Raw genomic sequence first — 20,544 nt, 5'->3', positions numbered from 1 at the left:
TTCTTTGAGACCGCTTCCAACAATTTATTCGAGAACACTGGTTTCGAGACTTGACGTGGCAACGCAGTTTCTCTCAAACACGACATTCGGTCCTTGCAGCCGGGTTCAGGCAACTTGCGTCATTCTCACCTGCCAACTTTCTGAAGAATACGAAGTGGTAGACGCAACAAAGTTTCACATTCAGATCAAACCTGACTCTGCCAACTTTCTGAGCCGTACCCTGCGTCTAAAATTAGCAAAGGTACGCATCTAGGTGCAGTTGCCCTCTTCACCTTCTCATCTGACTGTCTGTCTCAGGGAGCATCTGCGACGGTCTTTAGCATCACAATACCCGCCCGAGTCTTCTATCCTCCAACAGCGAGCGCATAACTTTGAAGCCATCTTCTACTTGGAACATTCAGCCTCTGCTCTCTGAGTACAAAAGATTACAGGTACTAGCAATCACTCCTTCCATTAATTTTCCATCCTTCCCAATCGTCTCAGCCTCTCACAGAAAATGGCACCCAAGGCTTTTCATTGCTTCCGCAAGCTCCCAATTGAGCTTCGACTTCGTATCTGGAACTTGATGATGGTACCCCGAGTCATCCGGGCCAAATGGGACAACGATGTTACTGAAAGAGATATTGTCCAGGTCTATATTCTTGCAGCAGGGGCTGTTCCTCAGGTTCTCCATATTTGCAAAGAGTCTCGCAAGGAGGCCAAACGCAAATACTGCTTTATCAAGTCCCACCTCCAGATTCTTGACCGCAAGACCTCCATTCCCAGTTCTCCGAAGTCTATTTGGGCCAACTTCGACATCGATACGCTGTACTTCGTCAACATTCCTGCCGTCGTGAACTTTCTCAGCTATATGAGACGGCTGTCCAAGAAGAAAATTGGTGGCGCAGATAAAAACATCAAATACATAGCTTTCCCCGCATGCGTCCTGGATCGGCTTAGACCAATTCCCGGAATGCCGAGCAAGTTTACCAACTTCTATCGACTTGTGGTAGATCTACCCAGCATAAAGAAAATTATCATCATGCTGGATAATAGCAAATTTGAAGACGAGAAATATCCAGAATATTACTCGCTGTCCAGACCACAGCCTATCGGGAAGAATGGCAGAGGCGGTGGAAGATGGGGCAGCAAGGGAGTGAGAGACAAGATGAGCGCCATGTTCGACGATTTCTTCACAAACCCCAAGGGAGAGGGAAATGATATTGAGGCGTTTAAAAAGTACAAAGACAAACACCCAGATTGGGTCTTGCCGAGTTTCATCATACTATCCATCACGAAGACTCCCAAGCACGATTATGCTGGTGACGGGCTTCCTGTTGACAAGATTCCGAAGAAACGGGTTACTGCAAGACCAAAGAAAACCACCAAGAATTTGACGACGGCCAAACTTCGACCGGCAAAACCCCAGTGAACAGTATTGCAATGGTTCCTCATCGGCGTGGGTTTTTGAGGGGTGGGGACACTTCAGAGCGATGTATCTGCGCTCGCTACAGTCTAATCACTGAGCAGATGACTGCGTTCGGCCTCTAGAATTCCTTTCATTGACCTGAATTTGGAGTGCGTTCCTTTTCCAAGTCTTTTTTCTGTCTTATCATAAAGGACCGATGCAGCATGGAACATTTACACCAATTGTTCCCAACATAATGGAACACTTAGATCTGGAGGACAACTTGTTTCGGTGATTACTCTCGGTGGATATCAAAAGGGGTGGCGAGGACGTGAAGGAGCAATTAAAAATTGATTCAGCGTTGCGTTGGACGGGGTGGTGCATGAAAGAGAGCACCGTTCTGCTAACACCCGCGAGGTCATTCTGCGGCGCAACTTTCCTAATGACTTTCAGGCCATTGTACATAGATGAATTGGCGCAATGGAGTTCATGAAACGCCATCTCGTGCAATGATTTCTTTCTATCTTTAAAATCTCACCGTTTCAGCTCTTCTGGCTGACTGACACGTCCTTGGTAGCTCAATGTTCCATCTCTTCTGGATCATTGCTCAAACTTGCTCGAATCCGAATGTTCCATTTCTTCTAGCTCATTGTAGTTTTTCTCAATCTCGATGTTCTAATTCTATTTGGCGAGCTTCCAAGCAAGCACGAGTCATGCCCTCCCCCTTTTACCGAAAAATAGCTTCCTTGCGGTCCGTTTCCGCATACCAACACGGATAGCACACACAGTCTCTCCCTACTCATTCGTACTTTCTCCAAGTTACCACTGGTGGTTCGTGAAAACGATCTGGCCATACTAGCGACTTGGCCACCACCAAATTAGTACTCCTCGCTAAGCTTCATGCACGGACTAGCCAGTCAGAAGTACCTCCTATACAAATTTACTATGTAAAATACTTGGCCAAGTCGCTAGGTTGGCCAGATCGCTTTCACGAACCCCAGTGGTAACTTGTGGAAGGTACAAACGGGTAAGTACTCCACGACCCCCGCATCCCCAGATTCGCTTGACCTAGGACCGGATCCCAACCCCTTCCAACATCACTAAAACTCGGTCTCCATGTCACCGAAGCCTCTTCGGGTATGTTTGATTGAGGGGAGAGAGCTTGTGCACTTGGCAGATGACTACCGAGATGGCATCCGGGCTGGGTATTGAGGGGGTTAAGGTTAGGAGGTGTGGACAGGGAAATCTTTGCCGATTTGCCTACGTGAAGTTACTGATCTGCTAGCTATAAAGGGATGGATGGATCATAGCTCCCTGGCACGGGGGACATTCAAAGAGTGCTTCTTCCCCAGACTGGGAATATCAAACGCGAATTCCTGCTCGAGCTCTTCATCATATATACTGTATTAATAAGTGAGGAAACACTCCAAACATAATTGTCCCTTTACACGAGTCTTCTAGGTGAAGAATTCAAGATGAATCCCGGAAGCTCTAGCTCCCAGGAGCGCCTCGAACACACGGAATCCTTGAGCATTTCCCCCGAGGTCTTCGAGAAACTGTACCTCTCGCCCAAGAACGCAGTAGCGGGAGACTTGAGAAAGACGTTTGGAAATCCTACACCTGTGTTCGTTTCTCTTCCGTCTCATTTGGATAGACACTGAGATATTGCAGAGGACTCGCCGGCTTCGTCATCGCTGTGTCACCACTATCCGCCGAACTGATGGGCTGGAGAGGCGCAACCGGTTTGAGTGCAACGATGTATGTAACCCTGTCTACTCTCTACCAGGAATGATTGCTGATATTTCATTCCTAGAGGAGTAAACTACTTCTTCGGCGGCATGCTACTCATCATCGCAGCGATCCTCGAGTTCTTCCTAGGCAACACCTTTCCCACCGTAGTCTTCTTTGGTACCTCCCCCTTTCCTTCTCCAAAACACGGTATTGACGGTGCAACAGGATACGGAGCACACTTCCTAACATTCGGCTCAACATTCCAACCCTTCTACGCAGCCGTATCATCCTACACCACCGACGGCTCCCAACAGCAAACGCCCGCCTTCGCCTCCTCTTTCGGCTTTTATGTGCTCTTCATGGGCGTGCTCTCCTTCGTCTTTCTGATCTGCTCGCTGCGCACCAACATCGTTTTCGTATTGATCTTCATCGCAGCAACGCTCGGTTTCTGCCTGGCTGCTGGTGCGTTCTGGACAACGGCGCAAGGGATGGCTATTGGAGCGATATTGCTGAAGGGGACGGGTGGTGCGTTCTTTGCGGCAGCAATGTTTGGGTGGTATTTATTGGCGGTTATTATGTTTGCTACTTTGGATCTGCCGTTCCTTGGGCAACTGCCGGTGGGAGATTTGAGTACGGTTGTTAAGGGACGGAGTCAGATGAAGGAGGTTTAGGGGATCGGGTATGGGGAGTATGGTGAGGGAGGACGGCTTGTTGTTGTGATCTTGCTGTTGAGTGACTGTCGAATGGGTGTTGAAGTTGAAAGTTGGCTGGCGTTTGGCATGAGAGACTGGCGCTGTAGCACATTGGACCTCCGGAGAATGAAATTGAGAACGCTGAAAGTGGGAGAACTTGCTGCCAAACTACTTGGAACTTGAAGATCAACCTAAGTGTGTAATAATCCGCTAGCTTCCTCACTCTTACATGCTTAATTGTGCTGGACAGAAGCACATCCCGTGATTCCACTCGGACAAAAGGGTCGGATGTTTCTTCCGTTGCCAACTGTGCGGGCTGCAGCCTTGCTGATATAATTCTCAACAACACTGCGAATCCAGAAACGTAGTTGCTGTTCGTCAGCAGTACCCACTCAACTGAAAAATATCACACTGCAAATCTATTCTTGTCAGCTACCTTTCTGGCTCGACCATACGCACAGGAGCTCCCAGGTAAGTATCACAAATATCTTGATGCATCCGGATATGATTCATGAATTTTCCATTTTCCCTGTACGCTCTTTGCTGCACAAGATTCGTGGAAAGCGCCAGCGGTGAAATGCAGCATTCTTTAGCTCGTTTATTCGACTAATGCCATGATATAACACCCCGTCCAGACCCGATGACAGAGAAGAATCGTTCAAAACCCTAGCGTTCATGTTAGCAAAACCTCTTGCAGCCGGCTCGAATCCCAAAGCGTACTCAGAGGAGTGAAGAACCATCTGTTCTTTCCCGACGTGTATCTCTCCTCCAACGCCTTCTTGACAGTCTTCTTCGCATCCTCTCGTTGAGAAACCTCCTTGAAAGTATCGGCCGTAACAACACCCTTCAGCCCCTCCAGCTCGAGCGTGTAACGTGTGGGCATCAAGTGGTTGTAGTTGATGACCTTGATGAACGGCTTGACCTTGCTTCGCTTGGCTTGTCGGGTCTTTGACATACGGCGAGTGATCTGGGATGGGTAGCGCTCGATACCGGCGACCAGTGCGTGAGGGTATGGGTGCGACTTGTTTCCGGTGTCTTGGGGTTGGATGATCACGACCTGCACGGGTTTCTATCAGCATCCCGACCATTCAATCCAACCGAGAGTGTTTCCGGGTTCTATTCCAAGTGTCCATTCGTTTGTCCAGCGCAATCGTGGAGGGTGAGAATTTACCTTCTTTCCGGCATATCTGCCTCGGGTGATGATGGCAACACGGCCGACCTTGAGGACTATAAGATATCAAGTCAGTACCTCCGAACAATTGCGCTTTGGCATTTCCAAGGGCCACACTCACACTTCATGGCGACTGTCGTTGGTGTCGATTGTTCAGTTGTCGCTGTGGAGTTGACGGGATTTCTTTTCGTTAATTTCTCTGTGTGCCTCGCTAGCCCCTTAGCGCGTCACGTGTGTGGCTTCTTTTTCGGCAGTCTGTGCTCGCTCAACCTCATTCGATTTTCGAGTCTTCACTGAACCTGGTGAACCTGAGAACATCAAGTGTTTGAAAATCCACATCCTTGAATCGAGATGTTTTCAGCCTTCCATAATGTTCTACTTCCACACGGTGGGCACCAGTCGCAATCCCTAATCAGCACCGGAAAATCCAAGATCCGCGCAAAGAAGCTTGGGCGTCAGAGCATCTCGTCTGCTTTGTGTGGCTGTTTGTTTCACTTCTCTTGTCATTGTTTCGATTTTCGTCGATGCACAAGACCCTTGGGATGACCCAAAGCTTGTCATTGGCATATGAGGATGCTTGTGATGCTTATTTCTTGGACTCGTTGGAAAAGGCGCCTCGGATCAACACCAAGGCCGCTCAAGATGCTTGGTGGTGATCGGAGATTCGTCGATCGCCCTGTGGCCAAGTCGAACTCAGGAGAAGGAGCTGAGCCTGTGATACTCACAGCCTCTCTTGGTATCTTCGATGCTACTCCCTCAAGCTGGGCAGCCATGTGAAGCTTTTCGTTCTTGGAAAAGCTTCGATGAACGTTAACTATAAATTGACAAAGTCATCCTGTTGTTTCTGCATCACAATCAAACTCCCTCTCAATCATTACTCTAATTCTAGCATTTGATTTCTTTTTTGTTCAAATACGACTGTTGCCGGCCAGTAGTCACTCTCATTCATAATGCTTCTCAAGTCTGTTCTTGTTTGTCTGGCTGCAAGTCAGCTCGCCGCTGGTCACGGTGCAATCATTAAGGCCGTAGGAGACCAAGGTGGAACTGGACAAGCTCTTGGTGGTAAGTCAACCACATCGAGCTTCCCAATCACTTCCTTTACTAACCCGACCCTAGTTGAGGACACAACACCCCGTGATGGTGCCACCCGCAACCCCTTCCAACAAGACTCAACGCGCTTCAGGAACGCTGCCGCCGATGCCTGCGGTGAGACTCTCGGTGGTGGGACCAACGACCCAGCAACCCAGGTCCCGGCAATGCTCGCCGCGAACGGCGGACAAATGCCTCAAATCTCCGCTGGCGGAATGGTGATGATGACTCTGCATCAAGTCAACGGTGACGGTGCCGGGCCATACGAATGCATGATCGACAGCACCGGAGCCGGAACACAGTGTAAGCTTCCCTTACACAATGTCCATAACTATCACAAGAATGCATATTGACCCGTGACCTCCAGGGACCGCCATGCAGGTCGTAACCAACGTCCCCGGCACAAACTCAAACAGCAGAGCCAGAGCCACCGATTTCCCGCTCACAGCAAAAGTCGCCGCAACACAAACCTGCACAGGAACGGTTGGCGCCATGGAAGGCGTCTGCATGGTGCGCTGCAACAACGACGCGCGCGCTGGGCCCTTCGGCGGCTGTGTCCCTGTACAGATGGCGAGCGCGGCTGGGAATGCGACTGCTACAGCTGCGAAGATGGCGAGGTCGTTCCAAGCTTAGAGGTGTGACGGTGGGGCGAAGGAAAAGAAGCGGATGTGGAGTGAGGTCTGTTGGGATGGAAGTGGGACAGGGAGGTGGTGAGGTCTGTATCTAGATCGAAGAGACGGCTGGAAGTGAAGTACCGAAGAACCGAGAACCGATCAAAACATTGTGCACTCTTGTCAATGCGGTGATTTATAAAGATTGATGGTTCAAAACTATACTTGCTTTGGTCTGCAATTTGTAGCAACAGTCTAAGGGCCTACGCAAACTAATACTAACAGTATTTCAATACACCTAAAGGATAATGTATCCACAAAGCCCCGATGCGTAAACATACATTTTGTCCCTCCATCCATACGCAAATGCATCCAACGCTATCCTTCCTATCCATAAATCCACAATCCAATACTTATTCACCCTCAAACTATGTTCACCAGAGCTCGCAAACAGGCTCCTTCTCCTTACACTTAAAGCTCTCCTTGAAATCCCTCGAATTAGCCATCGTGCCGAGAATTCTAGCCCATTTCGGAGCATGCGGATCCGTGTAGATACGGTTTATCGCTGCTTCCTTTCTGCTCTTGCCACACCACCAATTTGCGTAACTGACGAAGAAAAGTTGGTCCTGCGTAAAGTATTCGAGGCCGGGGAGGTCCTGGTTCGGAGTTTCTGCTCTGCGTTTCTGCCAAGCCCCAAATGCGGCAGAGACACCTCCAGCGTCGGCGATATTCTCACCGAGGGTAAGCTTGCCGTTGACGTGTAGTGGCTTGTCGTCTGGTCCTGGGATAGTATATTTGGCGTACTGGTCTACAAAACACTGTGCCCGTTCTTTGAACCCTTCAACGGTGCTGTTGGTCCACCAGTCAGTGTAGTTGCCATTCTGGTCATAATGACGGCCAGTAGAGTCGAATGCATGAGAGAGCTCGTGGCCGGATACACTGCCAAACGCACCATAGCTTAGATATTGTGGCACATTGACATCGAAGACCGGAAATTGCATGATACCGGCGGGAAAGACAATCTCATTTCCTGGAGGGTTGTAGTAGGCATTGACTGTGGGAACTGTCATGCCCCATTCATTGCGGTCAACTGGTTTGCCGAGACTTGACCACTGGAGCGAGACGGAGAAGCGACTCATTGAGAGCGTATTTTGGAAGAACGTCGAGGGAGTAATGTTGACAGTTTGATAGTAACGCTGCAGGCTGGGTGGATCCATGATATCAGGGCTCTGATGGCCGTCAGTATTGGTCAAAGCAACGTGAACCCGCTCCTTACCTTAGTTGGATATCCAATCTTTTGGACAATCTTGTGGACTTTCTCGATAGCCAATTCAACAACGCTCTTGTCCATCCAGGTAGTCTTTTTCAACTTCTGGATGAACATCTCCTTGATGTCAGAGACAATCTGATCACCAAAATTCTTTGCCTTTTCCGAAAACGCCTTTTCGACAAAGAACCGGCTTAAGATCCAGCCAAGGCCGTCGTCCACGTGGCTTACGCAAGTTCTCCATCGCTCTGGAGAAGAGTCGGGATCCTGCCATTGTGAGTTGAGAGTTGATTCGCCGTGGATCAAGCGGCTTACCTTGCCTTGAAGTTTATTGGAAAATCTGGTGTAAGGCTTAATCTCATCTGCTTCAATCTCCGATGCAAAAGCTTGAACGACTTTCCAGATAAAGTACGTTTGTAATGTTTCGCGTGAGGTGCTAGAGAGGATCTGTGTTAAGTTCTTCATATAACTAGGCGAAGCAACAATGAGTCGATCAGTGGTATAGTCCGAAGGAGCAAGCTTCTTGATGATGTTCGCTAATTGAATCTGTGGAGTAAGGGAATCTGCACCCTTCAAACTCATGGGATTGTAGTATTTCTGGACCAAAACGTCAGTAAAATTTTCCGTACTTGCATCTCAATCCACTGACCGTAACATCCTGAGCATCTTCAGGATTTGGAGAAGCAGCAGCTAATTGTCTCTCGAATTCGACAACCTCATTCGCAGAATCTTTCGCGTTTCCCCTTGCTGCAATCTGGCCGTGGCCATTGGATCGCATCCACTCAGCATGTAAGGTTGCATTTTCATGCTTGTGATCGGGGTGAACGGCCTCAAGGACTTGCGCTATGGTGTCCTTATATTCCTTCAAGATATTTGTATCCTCGTAGTAATTCTTCGCAGGCAACCCAATTCGCCAAGGCGGGGAGGCTTGTATAACAACCACGTCAGGGTCCTTATCATCAGCACCAGCGCCTAAAGAGACGAGGGGCGAAAGACCGAGCTTTTTGAGATAGAATAATACGTCTGGTATGTCCTCCTTATTCTTTCCCAGCAGGGGAGTCCTTTTGTGGAACGCCGATTCCGTGACGGGAAAGAGCTCAGCAACTTGGTGAACGACTTCTAATAAGGGTTTGATGCCAGCTTTTTTAATGGTTGCTTCATCCATGCATGCATCATAAGCAGCCTTCAATTTATCGAAATTCTGCTGGTCGACCGAGGAGACGGACTGAAGAAGCTGCGCTGGGGAAAAGCTCGAATGCTGCAGCACAGTCAGCTTTAGATTAATATGCCTCCAGCCGATTGGCACAAACATATGAGTCTTCTGGATATGGTGCTTCTAATATATGCCGAAGAAGCATTTGCGAGTTCTCGCTCATAATTGTCCCAGTGAATGCATCTCCCTGATCTGGACGAAGATCATGGCGCTCATCCCACCCACCGCAGACCAATTCTTCGAAATCGTCGCAGGGATCCAGATTTTTGTATTCAGGTGAAAGATTGTAGAGAATTTCGGAGGATGCATGAACACATGCAGGCGTCAAGCAGAGTTTCTGGGGTTGGTAGCCTAGGACCGAGTCAATGATTGTTCAGTGAGGCAACCCTGATTGATTGGAGCCTTATGGACAGTACACTGTATGGGACTTACTTGCGAAGAAGGTGCAAAGAACGATGATGACGGCTAGGACCAAGAGGCTCACGAAGATGATGACTGCATTGCGAACAGCCCATTTCCTTGTTCTCTTCACCGGAGCTTGCGGTTCAGTGCTGCGTCCATTCTCCGACCCCCCAAGGAGTGGTGCTCGCTCATCAACCTCGGGAGCCTGCGATGTGGATGTCTCTCCCATATCGTACAGTCGAGCTGTAAATGCGCTGAGGAGACCAGCCAATGGAATTACAAAATGAGCGAAGATTGGTCTTTGTTGTCGTTGATCCAAAAGCGAGCGGGACTTGGACTTTGATCTAGTCTTCGAGCGAGTCCTCGATTTCGACTTTGAGCGATCCCTGCCTAGCCGTTTGGAAGCCAGGATGCCAAAAGCGAAGAAAAGGAGCAGAAGTGGGAGTGGAGAAGGTTGTATGTTGACGGCGGGTAGCATCGTGCGGTGCAGCGGGCGGGCGAGCGAAGCTTCTTACCTCTTGGGGGGCGGCTGTGCCTGCATCCCCCGCCTTTTCCCCAGCCTCCCGCAGCTTCCCTCAGGGATCGTCTCGCCCGGTGCATCCACGATTTAAAGGTAGACTTCTCGAGTTAAAAACGCCAAAAGTCGCTCCTTTAAAATTCTCTTAATAATTCATCTTTCCTAGGTTTCGAACAAGGTTTCGAACATAGATAAGTTCGCTCCAGGAAAGATAGAATATTCAAGCTTTTGAGGATCTTTCCACTCACAAGCGAAACCTCTTGGGCGTGCGAACTCTTGTGGAGTACTTTTCACTCCCCAGAGAAAACAAGTACAATGGGCTAGGTATATATTATTCAAGGAGGCTTGCAAGGTGTTAGTTGCACTGGTAACTGAGGTAGATAATTGTATTGATTTCCCAGACGAGGTTTGCCGTTTGAGGATCTTGGTCCTAAGTACAAGTAGTTCTTCTATCTTACTTCACGTTGATGCCACTGAGGAAGGCATAAAGCTGGCCGGATCTGCTTGCCTCGCTGCCCAATATCAAGTGTTGGCTATCGTCATCCTTGAGTATGGATCCAGTCATCGGAGCCCACGGAGGCTTATCGTGGTGATACAGTAGTAGGGGGACACGAAGAAATCCACAGGGCGACTCAAGCTTCAGACCTCTTGCCAAAGCGCGTGAGGCTTGCTTTCGGGGGCCATGCTCGTGAACGTGCTCGGAGAACAGTAGTGGGCCAGATCCACAGACGCTCTTTCTTGCACCTCTCCATCCTCATCTGTTTGGCCCGCTTCACACGAAAGTAAGAGAATCGGTGGGAGGATGAGGATGAGGATGGATGGGTGTGGTCACACAAAGCCGGTCCTGCCGAGAAACGGGACGAAGGATGAAGAAGGATTCGATTTTGGCGATCCCACCTGCTGAAATGCTGCCTCGTGGGGAGGGGAGAGGAGAGGGGAAGAGAGAGGAAACTTGACAGATACAAGTAGACCGATTCCGTGAGGTGCCCAGCCCAGTCTGTGTGCTGTGTGTGTGGTAACACGTGAGGGCCCCGGTTCACGCGTCACGGACGGGCTGACAGCCAGGGGCAATGAAGCACGCCTGATTGGGCAGAAGTGAAACACAGCGTCATACAGTAGTGAGATTGAGATTGAAGTACGCCACCTGCGTCATTCTGCAGATGTCGGACGGCGGCCCGCCGAAGAGTCCCAAGCGCCACGGGCCAAGGCACCTGCCCCCTCGACCAATTCTTCCTTCACTCGGATCCCAGAGCAAGGCGCTGGCGAGGCGGCTCGAGGAGTTGCAGTACAGCAATTGCTGTTGTTCTTGTTCTCAGCTGAGCAGCGCAGATCACACGGCTCCAGCGTTGGCTCGTTCTGGGCCCCTTGCCCGTCTGCCACTATTTCACGACCGTTGTGCGGGACTCGATAATCTCGATTTCACTCGCTGCGTGAACCAATTCCTTGTTATCCGCATTGGGAAAAGATCTGGGGTTTGCGCCGCCGCATAGGAAGCTGGGACCGGCTTGGGCTTCCGCACCTCTGGGGAAGGACAAGAGCAGATCTACTAAATCATCCAAGCCCGTACCCGTAGACTGACCTTGAACTTGAAGGCACCCCTATGAAGCAGCAATTAAGTGTCCACGGACAAGCTGGGATTGAGCCCTGCCCAGGTCCAGGCCTCGTGGTGTGAGAATGAGTGCTTTCCCGCCAGAAATAGACTGCAAATTCCAGAATCTCCCGGATTGAGGAGACACAGGCCTAGGAGCTGGGATGGCTTGAAAGTGGCGTGTTAAAGACGTAGGAGACGGGCAGAATTTGAGATCCTCAAAATGCAAAGCCGTCAGGCTGCAGCAGCAACCCGGTACATACAATGTTCCCCACAGAGACTCATCGATGGACTTGAAACGAAACCCGCTCCAGAAGACTCGTAGATGTCGACTAGAAGCAGAGCCAAGAGGACCATGTTCTGGTCGTCCTAAATATCTAGTACTGTAATCCTATCTGGCCTGTGTTGTCTCCGCCCCCTAAACGCTTCCCGGGCAGGTTTCGCGCCTTGTTCCTGGACGGAATCCACTCGACTCGCTCGCGGGTGCCATAACTGGCCCTGTTCTCTTCAACAACACATTCTCTCTTCCCAATTTTGCAACCCCCATACCATTTCGACTCTGCCTCTCCCGAGTTCGCTCGACTATCGCGCCTGGGGAATGAATGTGATTTGGATGCACGGGTAGCTGTGCGACGTTACCGGCTCAGTGTTTTCTCGACAAAGACCGATCGAATCTACGTCATTCCCGCAAAACTCCTTAACACGCACCACCAAAAGTCACCACCACATCAATACCACACTTCTCTACGAATGCGGTTCCAGAGGCCAGCAACACTGATCGCGATCACGGCACTCTCCAATCTGGAGGACTTTCATCCTTGACATCGTGCACGGGGGGTGTTCCAGAGCTGGCTATGCCACCTCCAAAGTCGCCTCTGGACAAGCCATCCTCAACGCACTCTCGCCGACCAGGGACCTCCCGACGCTCCAGCAGTGAGCAATCTGTAGCTAAATCACCAAAGCATGGAATAAAATCGGGACCCTCTTCCCACGGCAGGTCTAAAGACTCAATGTCCGAACCTCCTTTCGGTGCAAAAGCACCCCCTGAAGTCGGCATTGATAAAGAGGCAATATGGACCTTTGACAGTAGCAACCCTGAGAGCACGAACTTGGAGCAATCGGAGAATCCTGAACCATCGGCTGCCAGTGTTCTATCAGAGAAGACTGAGGAGGAAACAGAGAGGGAAGCACAGGTCCGATCTGAACATGGTTGGGGTGAAGTGTCCAGGGATACGTCAGCTGAGGAAGTGGAACGTCTTCGAGCAGCCATGAACGCGCAAATACAGCTGAATCAACAAAGGGAACATCTGGTCAAGCGTTTGGGTGGGAAGGATGAGCGAGGCATCAAGGGACCGGTGGCTGCAGGGGCCAAGTCGAGAGTGTCTCCTATCCATGAAGAGACATCACCCCCACTGGACGAAGCCTCTACCGGCCCCTTTCCGTTAGGTCTTGAGACAACCTCGACAGAATCAGCGAGGACTATCCGTGGTGGGACTACCCCGGGTCCAACAGCTGCAAGAACCCCTTCATACCCCTTCCCTCCAATGCGAACTCCCGGCCAGTTCAACTACGGCCATCGTCCATTCACCGCTTTGTCACCCACCGTTAATCCAGCAAACTTTGCGGGCGGTTCATTCGATGGAGCTCCCCACGACCAAGTGTTGTCCGGATCAGTGACTCCTGCATCGACGTTGAGGTTTCAGGCTGTTGGAACTTTTCAAGAGCAACATGACCCTAACTTTGAGACTCCAAACACATACGAACTAACTCTGATGCTTAATGCAGAGCCGGGTCTTGATGCATGGTGGACCACTGTCGTGCAAATAATGAGAAGTCTGTACCTCGCTTCGAGAGTAACGCTTTCTGTACCTGCGGATTCCACAGATGTTGAGAACGTGCCATGGGGTCAGAAGGCGACATTCAATATGTTAGAGGAAGACGAATTGAGCTTGACATACCTGCCAAGAGGAAGCAGCATGGTCCCGAGCAGTGTTGGCACGAATGAGACATCAAATTCCGAGGACACAAATCCAGCCGAGGACTATCCGCTTGTGATGTCGTCGCCACAGCTGCTCGGCGCTCTGCGACCTGGTCTCCTTAGCAGGCATTCTTTCACTTCGTACGAGGACACAAAGCGTGATCCGACCTCGGGTTCGGAAGCAAGCAGGGCCCAAGCTGCACGACCTTCTCCCTTGGTCAGAGCTAAGAGCTACTTGAGCGCTCGCCCTGAGCTGCCACCACGTACAGCAACTCTGCAAAATGCACAACTCAGCTTGCAGTCTCTGCAGGACCATATGGCAACCGAAGACTCGAAGCCCCGAAGCCCCTGGGAAAACTCGCAGTCTGCAAGCCGAGAAGATAAAGGACGGGTGTTTCCAGTGCTGCAAGCTCTCGACTACGAAGCAGAGCCACTGATAGACAATAAAGGTGTTATGAGAGTCCTGGAGCGTGGAAGACTAATTACGCTGACGCGCGACTATCCATATGTGGGAAATCTTGGAGACGAGAAGAGTGGCGGCAGCATCAAATCTTCGCACCCAAGCTCGAAGTCAAAGACCCCTCCGACTGATAAAACAAAGAAGAACAAATCTCCCGACACCAGTTCTCGAATTTCGTCCTTCTTTGGTACCAGGGCTAGAAGAGGTAGTAGATCGCGCAGTCAAATGAGTGACAAGGGCAAGACTCTGCCGACATCAACACGTGTGGCTGGTGAAGTGCTTCTTCCAGCTCTCAGTTACGAAGAGTATGAACAAGCTCCACCTTCGCCATGGTCCCAATCTCCTGCACCGTCACCAGCTGTTCGAGACGAGACACAAGAGAATCCCTTTTTTGTGAATGCCCCAGTTGACGAAGAGACTTTCAATCCACGCAGATCACCACAGGACTACACCGAGACGCCGCAGCTCGCGGCCCTAGGCGCGGATAGATCATGGACTGTCTTACATGTTCCACTGTTTCACCCACTCCTTTCAAAGCCAGTGCAGGCCTTCCGCTTGGATACTGCTGCAATGGAATCTAAAGTAGCAGGGCGCGGTAAAGGAGTCGACACTCTTCCCAAGGATGCAGATGAAGTGAAGACCAAAGAAACACAAGAGAAGAAAGGCAAAGGATCTCCAATTGCTATCCTCTCAATTCTCAGCCCAGCTATTCCGTATCCCTCGATTCTCAGGCATTCTCTGAGCCACCTTGCTCCTCATCTCGCAACGTCATTTTCCCTTTGTCGACACTTCTCAAACCTTGAGACTGAGGTCGCTGGCTTGTCTCGAAAAGGCCCGCAAACCACGGGATTTGGTGCTGTTGCTCCAGGAGGAAGTCGCTCTATGGAGGACGGGATGAACTTGGGAAATACGACATATTCGCCAGTTGATGAGAATGATCGTCAGCCATCTAATGGAGGTAGTATGACCAGTCCAAGTGACTACTCTGGTATTTCAAGAAGCGCAGCAGGATCGCCAGCAGGAACTCCAGGATGGGATCCAGGTAGTGTCGGTCTCAGTATAGACAAGCGCTCAAGCGGGGGAAGTCCTGGCTACATTACCGGTGAAAGCTATTTCAGCAGCAAGACGAGACCGGGATTAGGTCAAGCACATACTGGTTCGGCGAGCAGTATCACAGGGGCTCGACGCACATCGAAGGAATCATCTCCAGCTGAAACTAGGGGACATAGGAGCGCTAGGAACGCGGAGGAGAGGTCTGTTGATGTGGAAGTCTCCCTGGCTACGGATCAAGGCGATGATGTTTCGAGAGAGAAGTCAAAACAAGAGGAATCTCGTTCTTCAAACACCACCCCTAAGCAAGAACCGCGCCTTCCCCATACACGCCCCTCCCGAGATACCGCTCCAGATACCTCTGATATCAGAGAACTCAGCCCTTCTCGTCAGCATTTCGAGACAAGCCTTTCTCCCCGGCGACTTGCAATTCGCACGGCTTCTTCCCAAGGACCGGCAAAACACGATCGACATCATACGCAGCTTCACTCCTATGGAGCGGACTTTGGTGCAACCTTCCAATCTCTGCCAAACACTTCAGTAACGCTTGCCAAGGGTGCTCCTTTCCCCAAATCACACAGTCACTCAAGCTCCTTGTCGGTGCCGCCTGACTTCATGCCCCCACCATCAGATCGAGTCAAAGGTATCATGCTCGATTCTTTACCGATGCATATTTTCATTGCGCTACCCCCGACAGGAGAGATAGTGTGGGTCAACAGCCGATACCTGACCTATCGAGGTCAAAGTGTCACCGATTTGCACGAGGATCCATGGGCAAGTATCCACTCCGAGGAAAGAGAGGAGTATCTTAAGGCTTGGAGCCATGCAATTCGTACAGGAGAACAATTCTCCATGCAAGTTCGCCTCAAGCGATTTGATGGGACTTACCGCTGGTTCTATACTAGAGCTGTTGGTTTACGAGATATCCGCGGCGTCATTGTGCAATGGTATGGGACTCACATGGACATCCATGACCAACACATCGCAGAAGTGAAAGCTGCCAGACAAGAGGAGATTGAGGCTTCAGAGGCGAAGCATCGCCAACTTGCGAACCTCATCCCTCAGATCATCTTTTCGGCGACAGAAGATCAAGGCGTGACTTTTGCGAACCAACAGTGGCTGTCATACACCGGACAAGACTTCAATGATTCTCTTGGACTAGGCTTTCTGGATTTTGTTCATCCTGAAGATCTTGCGAAATGTCAAATACCTATTGATCATCCGCCAGTTCCAAGAGCGAAGAAACCCGCCGAACCAGCGCGCAATCTTTCTCACGCCTCTTCAGGCGGCAAATCTTCAGATAAATCTGGTACAGTCTCTGAGGCACCGGCCGAGAATACCATTAAAGGTATCTATCAGTCGCTTTCGAGAAGCAATAGTTCTAGTTGTGGATCGGTTTACGAATTCCCTTCAGCTGATCTCGCAGCGCTCGCAAAGACCGGTATTGTCAAGGTCGAAACCGATAGCGAAGGGCGGCTCTCCTACAGTACGGAGGTACGGCTCAGATCTAAGAATGGCGAGTACCGCTGGCATCTCGTTCGATGCGTTGAGGTGGATAATATCAACCTTGGAACGGGGGACGGGTCCTGGTTTGGTGCCTGCGCTGATATCAACGACCATAAGTTATTGGAGATGAAACTCAAAGAGGCAATGGACTCGAAGAGCAAATTCTTGAGTAACATGTCACACGAAATTCGAACTCCGCTGATTGGAATCTCCGGCATGATCAACTTTCTTCAAGATACCAGTCTCAACGACGAGCAGATCGATTACTGCAACACCATTTCCTCCAGCGCGGACGGTCTTTTGAGAATCATCAACGACATTCTTGATCTTGCAAAAGCAGACGCAGGTATGATGAGGCTGACTTATGGTTGGTTCCACACACGCTCTTTGGTAGAAGAAGTCAATGAAATAGTGTCGACCCTCGCAATCACAAAACATCTGGAAGTCAATTATGTTGTTGATATGGACGTTCCAGAAATGATAAAAGGCGATAGGTTCCGCATACGCCAAGTGCTGCTGAACGTGATTGGCAATGCAATCAAGTTTACCACGGAAGGAGAGGTGTTCAGCTCCTGCAGGCTTCTCAAAGACGAATCGGAAGCCCTGGAAGAGAATGAGGTCATGCTTGAATTCTCAATTATTGATACAGGACGTGGATTCACCCAAGATGAAGCGGAACAGATCTTCAAGCCCTTCAGTCAGCTCGACTCCAGCAGCACTCGCACTCATGGAGGAACTGGGCTTGGACTCGTTATTTCTCGTCAACTGGTTGAGCTTCATGGCGGCAAGATGGAGGGCACTGCAGAACCTGGGAAAGGTTCTACTTTCACGTTCAGCGCGAAGTTTTGGTTGCCAACACCGGACGATCATCCGGAGCCTCTACTCACCCCAGCCGTACCCTCGACTAGATCGTCTGTGCGGTCTTCAATCTCAATGGAGGCTCCACCACGTATTGTCCAAAACCTCGTTGGGCATCCCATCTTGGCTGGGAAGTTGGTTCCTTCCCCGTTGGGAGACAGTCCCAGGACCGAACCTACCGATTCTCCAACTCTCGTCTCCTCAGGAAGCTCTGATCCATCAGTCAATTCCTTGCGGTCCCATGCCACACAACGATCGTCGGCCTCTTCCATCACACAAAGTCTTGCGCACTTCAGTGAAGCAGCACGAGCCGTTGGAGCTGATACAAGCCAAATGAAATTAGCTCTTCCTGATCGCGTCTCTTCACCTCTAGCGTCGTCTTCCTTGCAGGTAGAATCACTTGAATCCAAGCTTCGAGCCGAGTCAACATCAACAGTAACAACCCCCATGCCAGCTGGCCAGCTTTCTGCACAGGCATCCACTATTTCTCGTGAAAGTAGTGTCTCGTCTTCTGATCTGAAGCTATTCCGGCCTCCGATGTACTCCATTTTACTGATTTGCCCCCAAACACACAGCCGCGAAGCCACGACTCAGCATATGGAGATGACATTGCCAAAGGACATTCCACATCAGATCACAGCACTTCCAAGTGTTGACGAAGCAAGAGAGATGATTGGTGGAGATGATCCTGTTGTCTTTACCCACATAGTCCTGAATCTTGGATCTGCCGAGGAGATTGTTGCTCTGATTGATCAAATCGTGGCGTCTATTTCCCTACCCCAAACCTCAGTTATCGTCCTATCTGATCCAGTTCAACGCCAAGAGGTTATCAAGATGGCAACTGTCTACGACTATGATCAGCTTGCTAAAGACAATCGTGTTACCTTCATTTACAAACCAGTCAAGCCGTCACGTTTCGCGATTATCTTCGACCCGGAGAAGGAAAGAGACCTCAGCACTGATCGTAATCGTTCGACTGCTCAGCAGCAGGTGGCAACCCAAAGACAAAATTACGTTGACATTGCGAAGCGCCTAGGAAATAAAGGCCACAGGGTACTCTTGGTGGAAGACAACGCAACAAATCAGAAGGTCCTACTCAAATTCCTCAGCAAGATCGGAATCGGTGTTGAGCTGGCGCTGGATGGTGTCGAATGCACTGACAAGGTGCTCTCTCAAGATCATTCCTTCTATTCCCTCATTTTGGTAAGTGATTCCCCTGTCTACGTTGGCATTATCTGACTGTGAAAATAGTGCGACCTGCACATGCCCAACAAAGATGGGTATCAAGCCTGCCGCGAGATCCGCGAATGGGAAAAGAAGGAATTGTATCCGCGCATGCCAATCATCGCCCTGTCTGCAAACGTCATGGCTGATGTTCTCGACAAGTGCATTGAAGCCGGATTCAGCAACTACATTACCAAGCCGGTTGATTTCAAAGCTCTCAGCGCCGTGATGGGCGATCTTCTGGATCCAACAGAATCAGCACCCGCCCAGCTGGTCAAGGAGAGCGCTTAGTTTTTCTTGTTATTCTCTTTTCCTCAGCATACCCAGGCGTTGAGCTTCTTCTCTTCTTGTAAAGGCATTTATGCGGCAATGGCGTTGGTGGTGGTCCCATTTGCCTCTTTACAAGGCTGTACAATATGTATGAGTGCATGGTTTTTCACGTTTCTATTCTTTGGTGGACAGAGCAGATCGAGGTTTCGTTAGGTTCCCCGTCTCGTTGACTGCCACAGAAGTTCCTTTCGAAATCGATTTTCATGCATGGATGGGTGACCTGGTATGGGTCTGATGCAAATAAAAGATTGAGCGTGCGTGCATAGCGAGGGGTTTTCTTTTTTAATGCACGGCTGGATGATATGGGTGGTTCTTTGGTGTAAGACTGGCGTTGTACCGGACCGGACTGGACTGGGCCGGGATGAATGTGTTTATTTGCATAGGATGCGTGCGAGCGAACGGACTATCGATGAGACAATAATATGGAGATGATTGAGATGAGAGAAGATGAAGAGAGATGAGGTGAAGAAGAGTGAGTGCACCTAGATATGGCTTCTTAATGGAGGCTCGCTCTTGATACTTGTCCGGGTGTTTTGTTGTGATGTGATGACCGTCTGATTTGAAGCTTCCATGACGGCAATGAAGAGTTGCTCAGAGTTTCTTCGCCCAGCATCATGATAATCAATTAGCAGCATTTTCACAACATCGTTTGCATTTCCGAGATAGCTCTCTGTGGCCGAGGTCTTGGTATCACCCCTTTCGGCCTCTCGAGCCAGTCATGGCAGATGCCAGTGAGACTTGAATCCTTGATATACACTTGGGAGAAGGTTATTATTTCTAAATTAAAAGATCGTACGGATATATCGTAGAACAACTAAAATTGGGATTTCTAGGAGATAGAAAATGTCTTCTTACGCCAGCGTCTGAGTGTTACAGTTGATATCTCTGCATTATCTATGCGAGCAGGGAATTACAAAGAAGGAAGTCTAGCATCAGGCATGTCTACCCACTCAGTCCTTCAACGAAGCTTATAGTACCAATGAATCAGCTTACGGCAATTTTAAAGATGTGTTTCATGGGCGATTTGAAGTCTGTAGAACACGATTCTAGACCTTGAAGCACTGCGCATCCAGATTTGTTTGAGAAGTAGAATTCACTCACCCTCGTCTTGGGACATTGCGACAAATGCATAGGTCTTTTTAAAGATGTGAGTAACTGAAAATGCATTGATGGCCTTCTTAAGGTACCTGTCTGTTCCCTTCCTATTGTGATTGGTATTGTCTCTGCGATCGGGTTGTTTCGTCGGGCCGTCGCCCAAAGTCGCTGATTCTGAGGAATTTCATAAAATTTGCGCGAATACAAGTACTTCTCAAAAACAATTTCGAATTCAGATCCTTCATCAAGAACTTAAGCAGGGCTTCATCACTCCCAGGCATGCTTTCCCAGATAAATTCCAGGGGTCCAGCAAGCGGACTCATACTTCCGTAAAATTTGGCGAGGCTGAACAAAAGCCTCGCGCACAGGCCTTAG

At 49.9% G+C, this 20,544-nt stretch overlaps 6 protein-coding genes across 6 annotated transcripts; 4 read left to right on the top strand and 2 right to left on the bottom strand.

The window, feature by feature from the left end:
* Window positions 1–496: 496 nt before the first annotated feature.
* Window positions 497–1,662, top strand: K444DRAFT_662082 (uncharacterized protein; the record flags this gene model as incomplete). Its single annotated transcript, XM_024886654.1, has 1 exon — window positions 497–1,662. The coding sequence occupies one exon, from the start codon at window positions 497–499 to the stop codon at window positions 1,409–1,411; it is 915 nt and encodes a 304-aa protein (XP_024738799.1). The 3' UTR covers window positions 1,412–1,662.
* A 1,200-nt stretch (window positions 1,663–2,862) lies between these two features.
* K444DRAFT_642167 (transcriptional activator of ethanol catabolism AlcS) lies at window positions 2,863–3,789 on the top strand (the record flags this gene model as incomplete). Its single annotated transcript, XM_024884705.1, has 4 exons — window positions 2,863–3,011; window positions 3,059–3,145; window positions 3,201–3,295; window positions 3,344–3,789. 4 exons carry the CDS (start codon window positions 2,863–2,865, stop codon window positions 3,787–3,789), a joined length of 777 nt encoding a protein of 258 aa, XP_024738798.1.
* A 694-nt stretch (window positions 3,790–4,483) lies between these two features.
* Window positions 4,484–5,109, bottom strand: K444DRAFT_627939 (uncharacterized protein; the record flags this gene model as incomplete). Its single annotated transcript, XM_024882865.1, has 3 exons — window positions 4,484–4,867; window positions 4,982–5,037; window positions 5,103–5,109. The coding sequence occupies 3 exons, from the start codon at window positions 5,107–5,109 to the stop codon at window positions 4,484–4,486; spliced, it is 447 nt and encodes a 148-aa protein (XP_024738797.1).
* Window positions 5,110–5,931: 822 nt separating this feature from the next.
* K444DRAFT_627938 (uncharacterized protein) lies at window positions 5,932–6,703 on the top strand (the record flags this gene model as incomplete). Its single annotated transcript, XM_024882864.1, has 3 exons — window positions 5,932–6,043; window positions 6,098–6,373; window positions 6,438–6,703. 3 exons carry the CDS (start codon window positions 5,932–5,934, stop codon window positions 6,701–6,703), a joined length of 654 nt encoding a protein of 217 aa, XP_024738796.1.
* Window positions 6,704–6,861: 158 nt separating this feature from the next.
* K444DRAFT_358064 (zincin) lies at window positions 6,862–9,814 on the bottom strand. The gene is made up of 6 exons (XM_024872151.1): window positions 9,598–9,814; window positions 9,259–9,512; window positions 8,598–9,206; window positions 8,264–8,545; window positions 7,958–8,215; window positions 6,862–7,910 (listed from the first exon to the last, which is right to left on the bottom strand). The coding sequence occupies exons 1-6, from the start codon at window positions 9,674–9,676 to the stop codon at window positions 7,116–7,118; spliced, it is 2,277 nt and encodes a 758-aa protein (XP_024738795.1). The 5' UTR covers window positions 9,677–9,814; the 3' UTR covers window positions 6,862–7,115.
* A 2,864-nt stretch (window positions 9,815–12,678) lies between these two features.
* K444DRAFT_525386 (uncharacterized protein) lies at window positions 12,679–19,035 on the top strand (the record flags this gene model as incomplete). The annotated part of the gene is made up of 2 exons (XM_024874441.1): window positions 12,679–18,723; window positions 18,772–19,035. The coding sequence occupies 2 exons, from the start codon at window positions 12,679–12,681 to the stop codon at window positions 19,033–19,035; spliced, it is 6,309 nt and encodes a 2,102-aa protein (XP_024738794.1).
* Window positions 19,036–20,544: the final 1,509 nt, after the last annotated feature.

This window comes from Hyaloscypha bicolor (genome assembly GCF_002865645.1).
Source record: "Hyaloscypha bicolor E unplaced genomic scaffold K444scaffold_55, whole genome shotgun sequence".
NCBI classification, from domain to species: Eukaryota; Fungi; Ascomycota; class Leotiomycetes; order Helotiales; family Hyaloscyphaceae; genus Hyaloscypha; species Hyaloscypha bicolor.
Note: the sequence above shows the minus strand (reverse complement) of the source record. Positions and strands in the feature narration are given on the sequence as shown.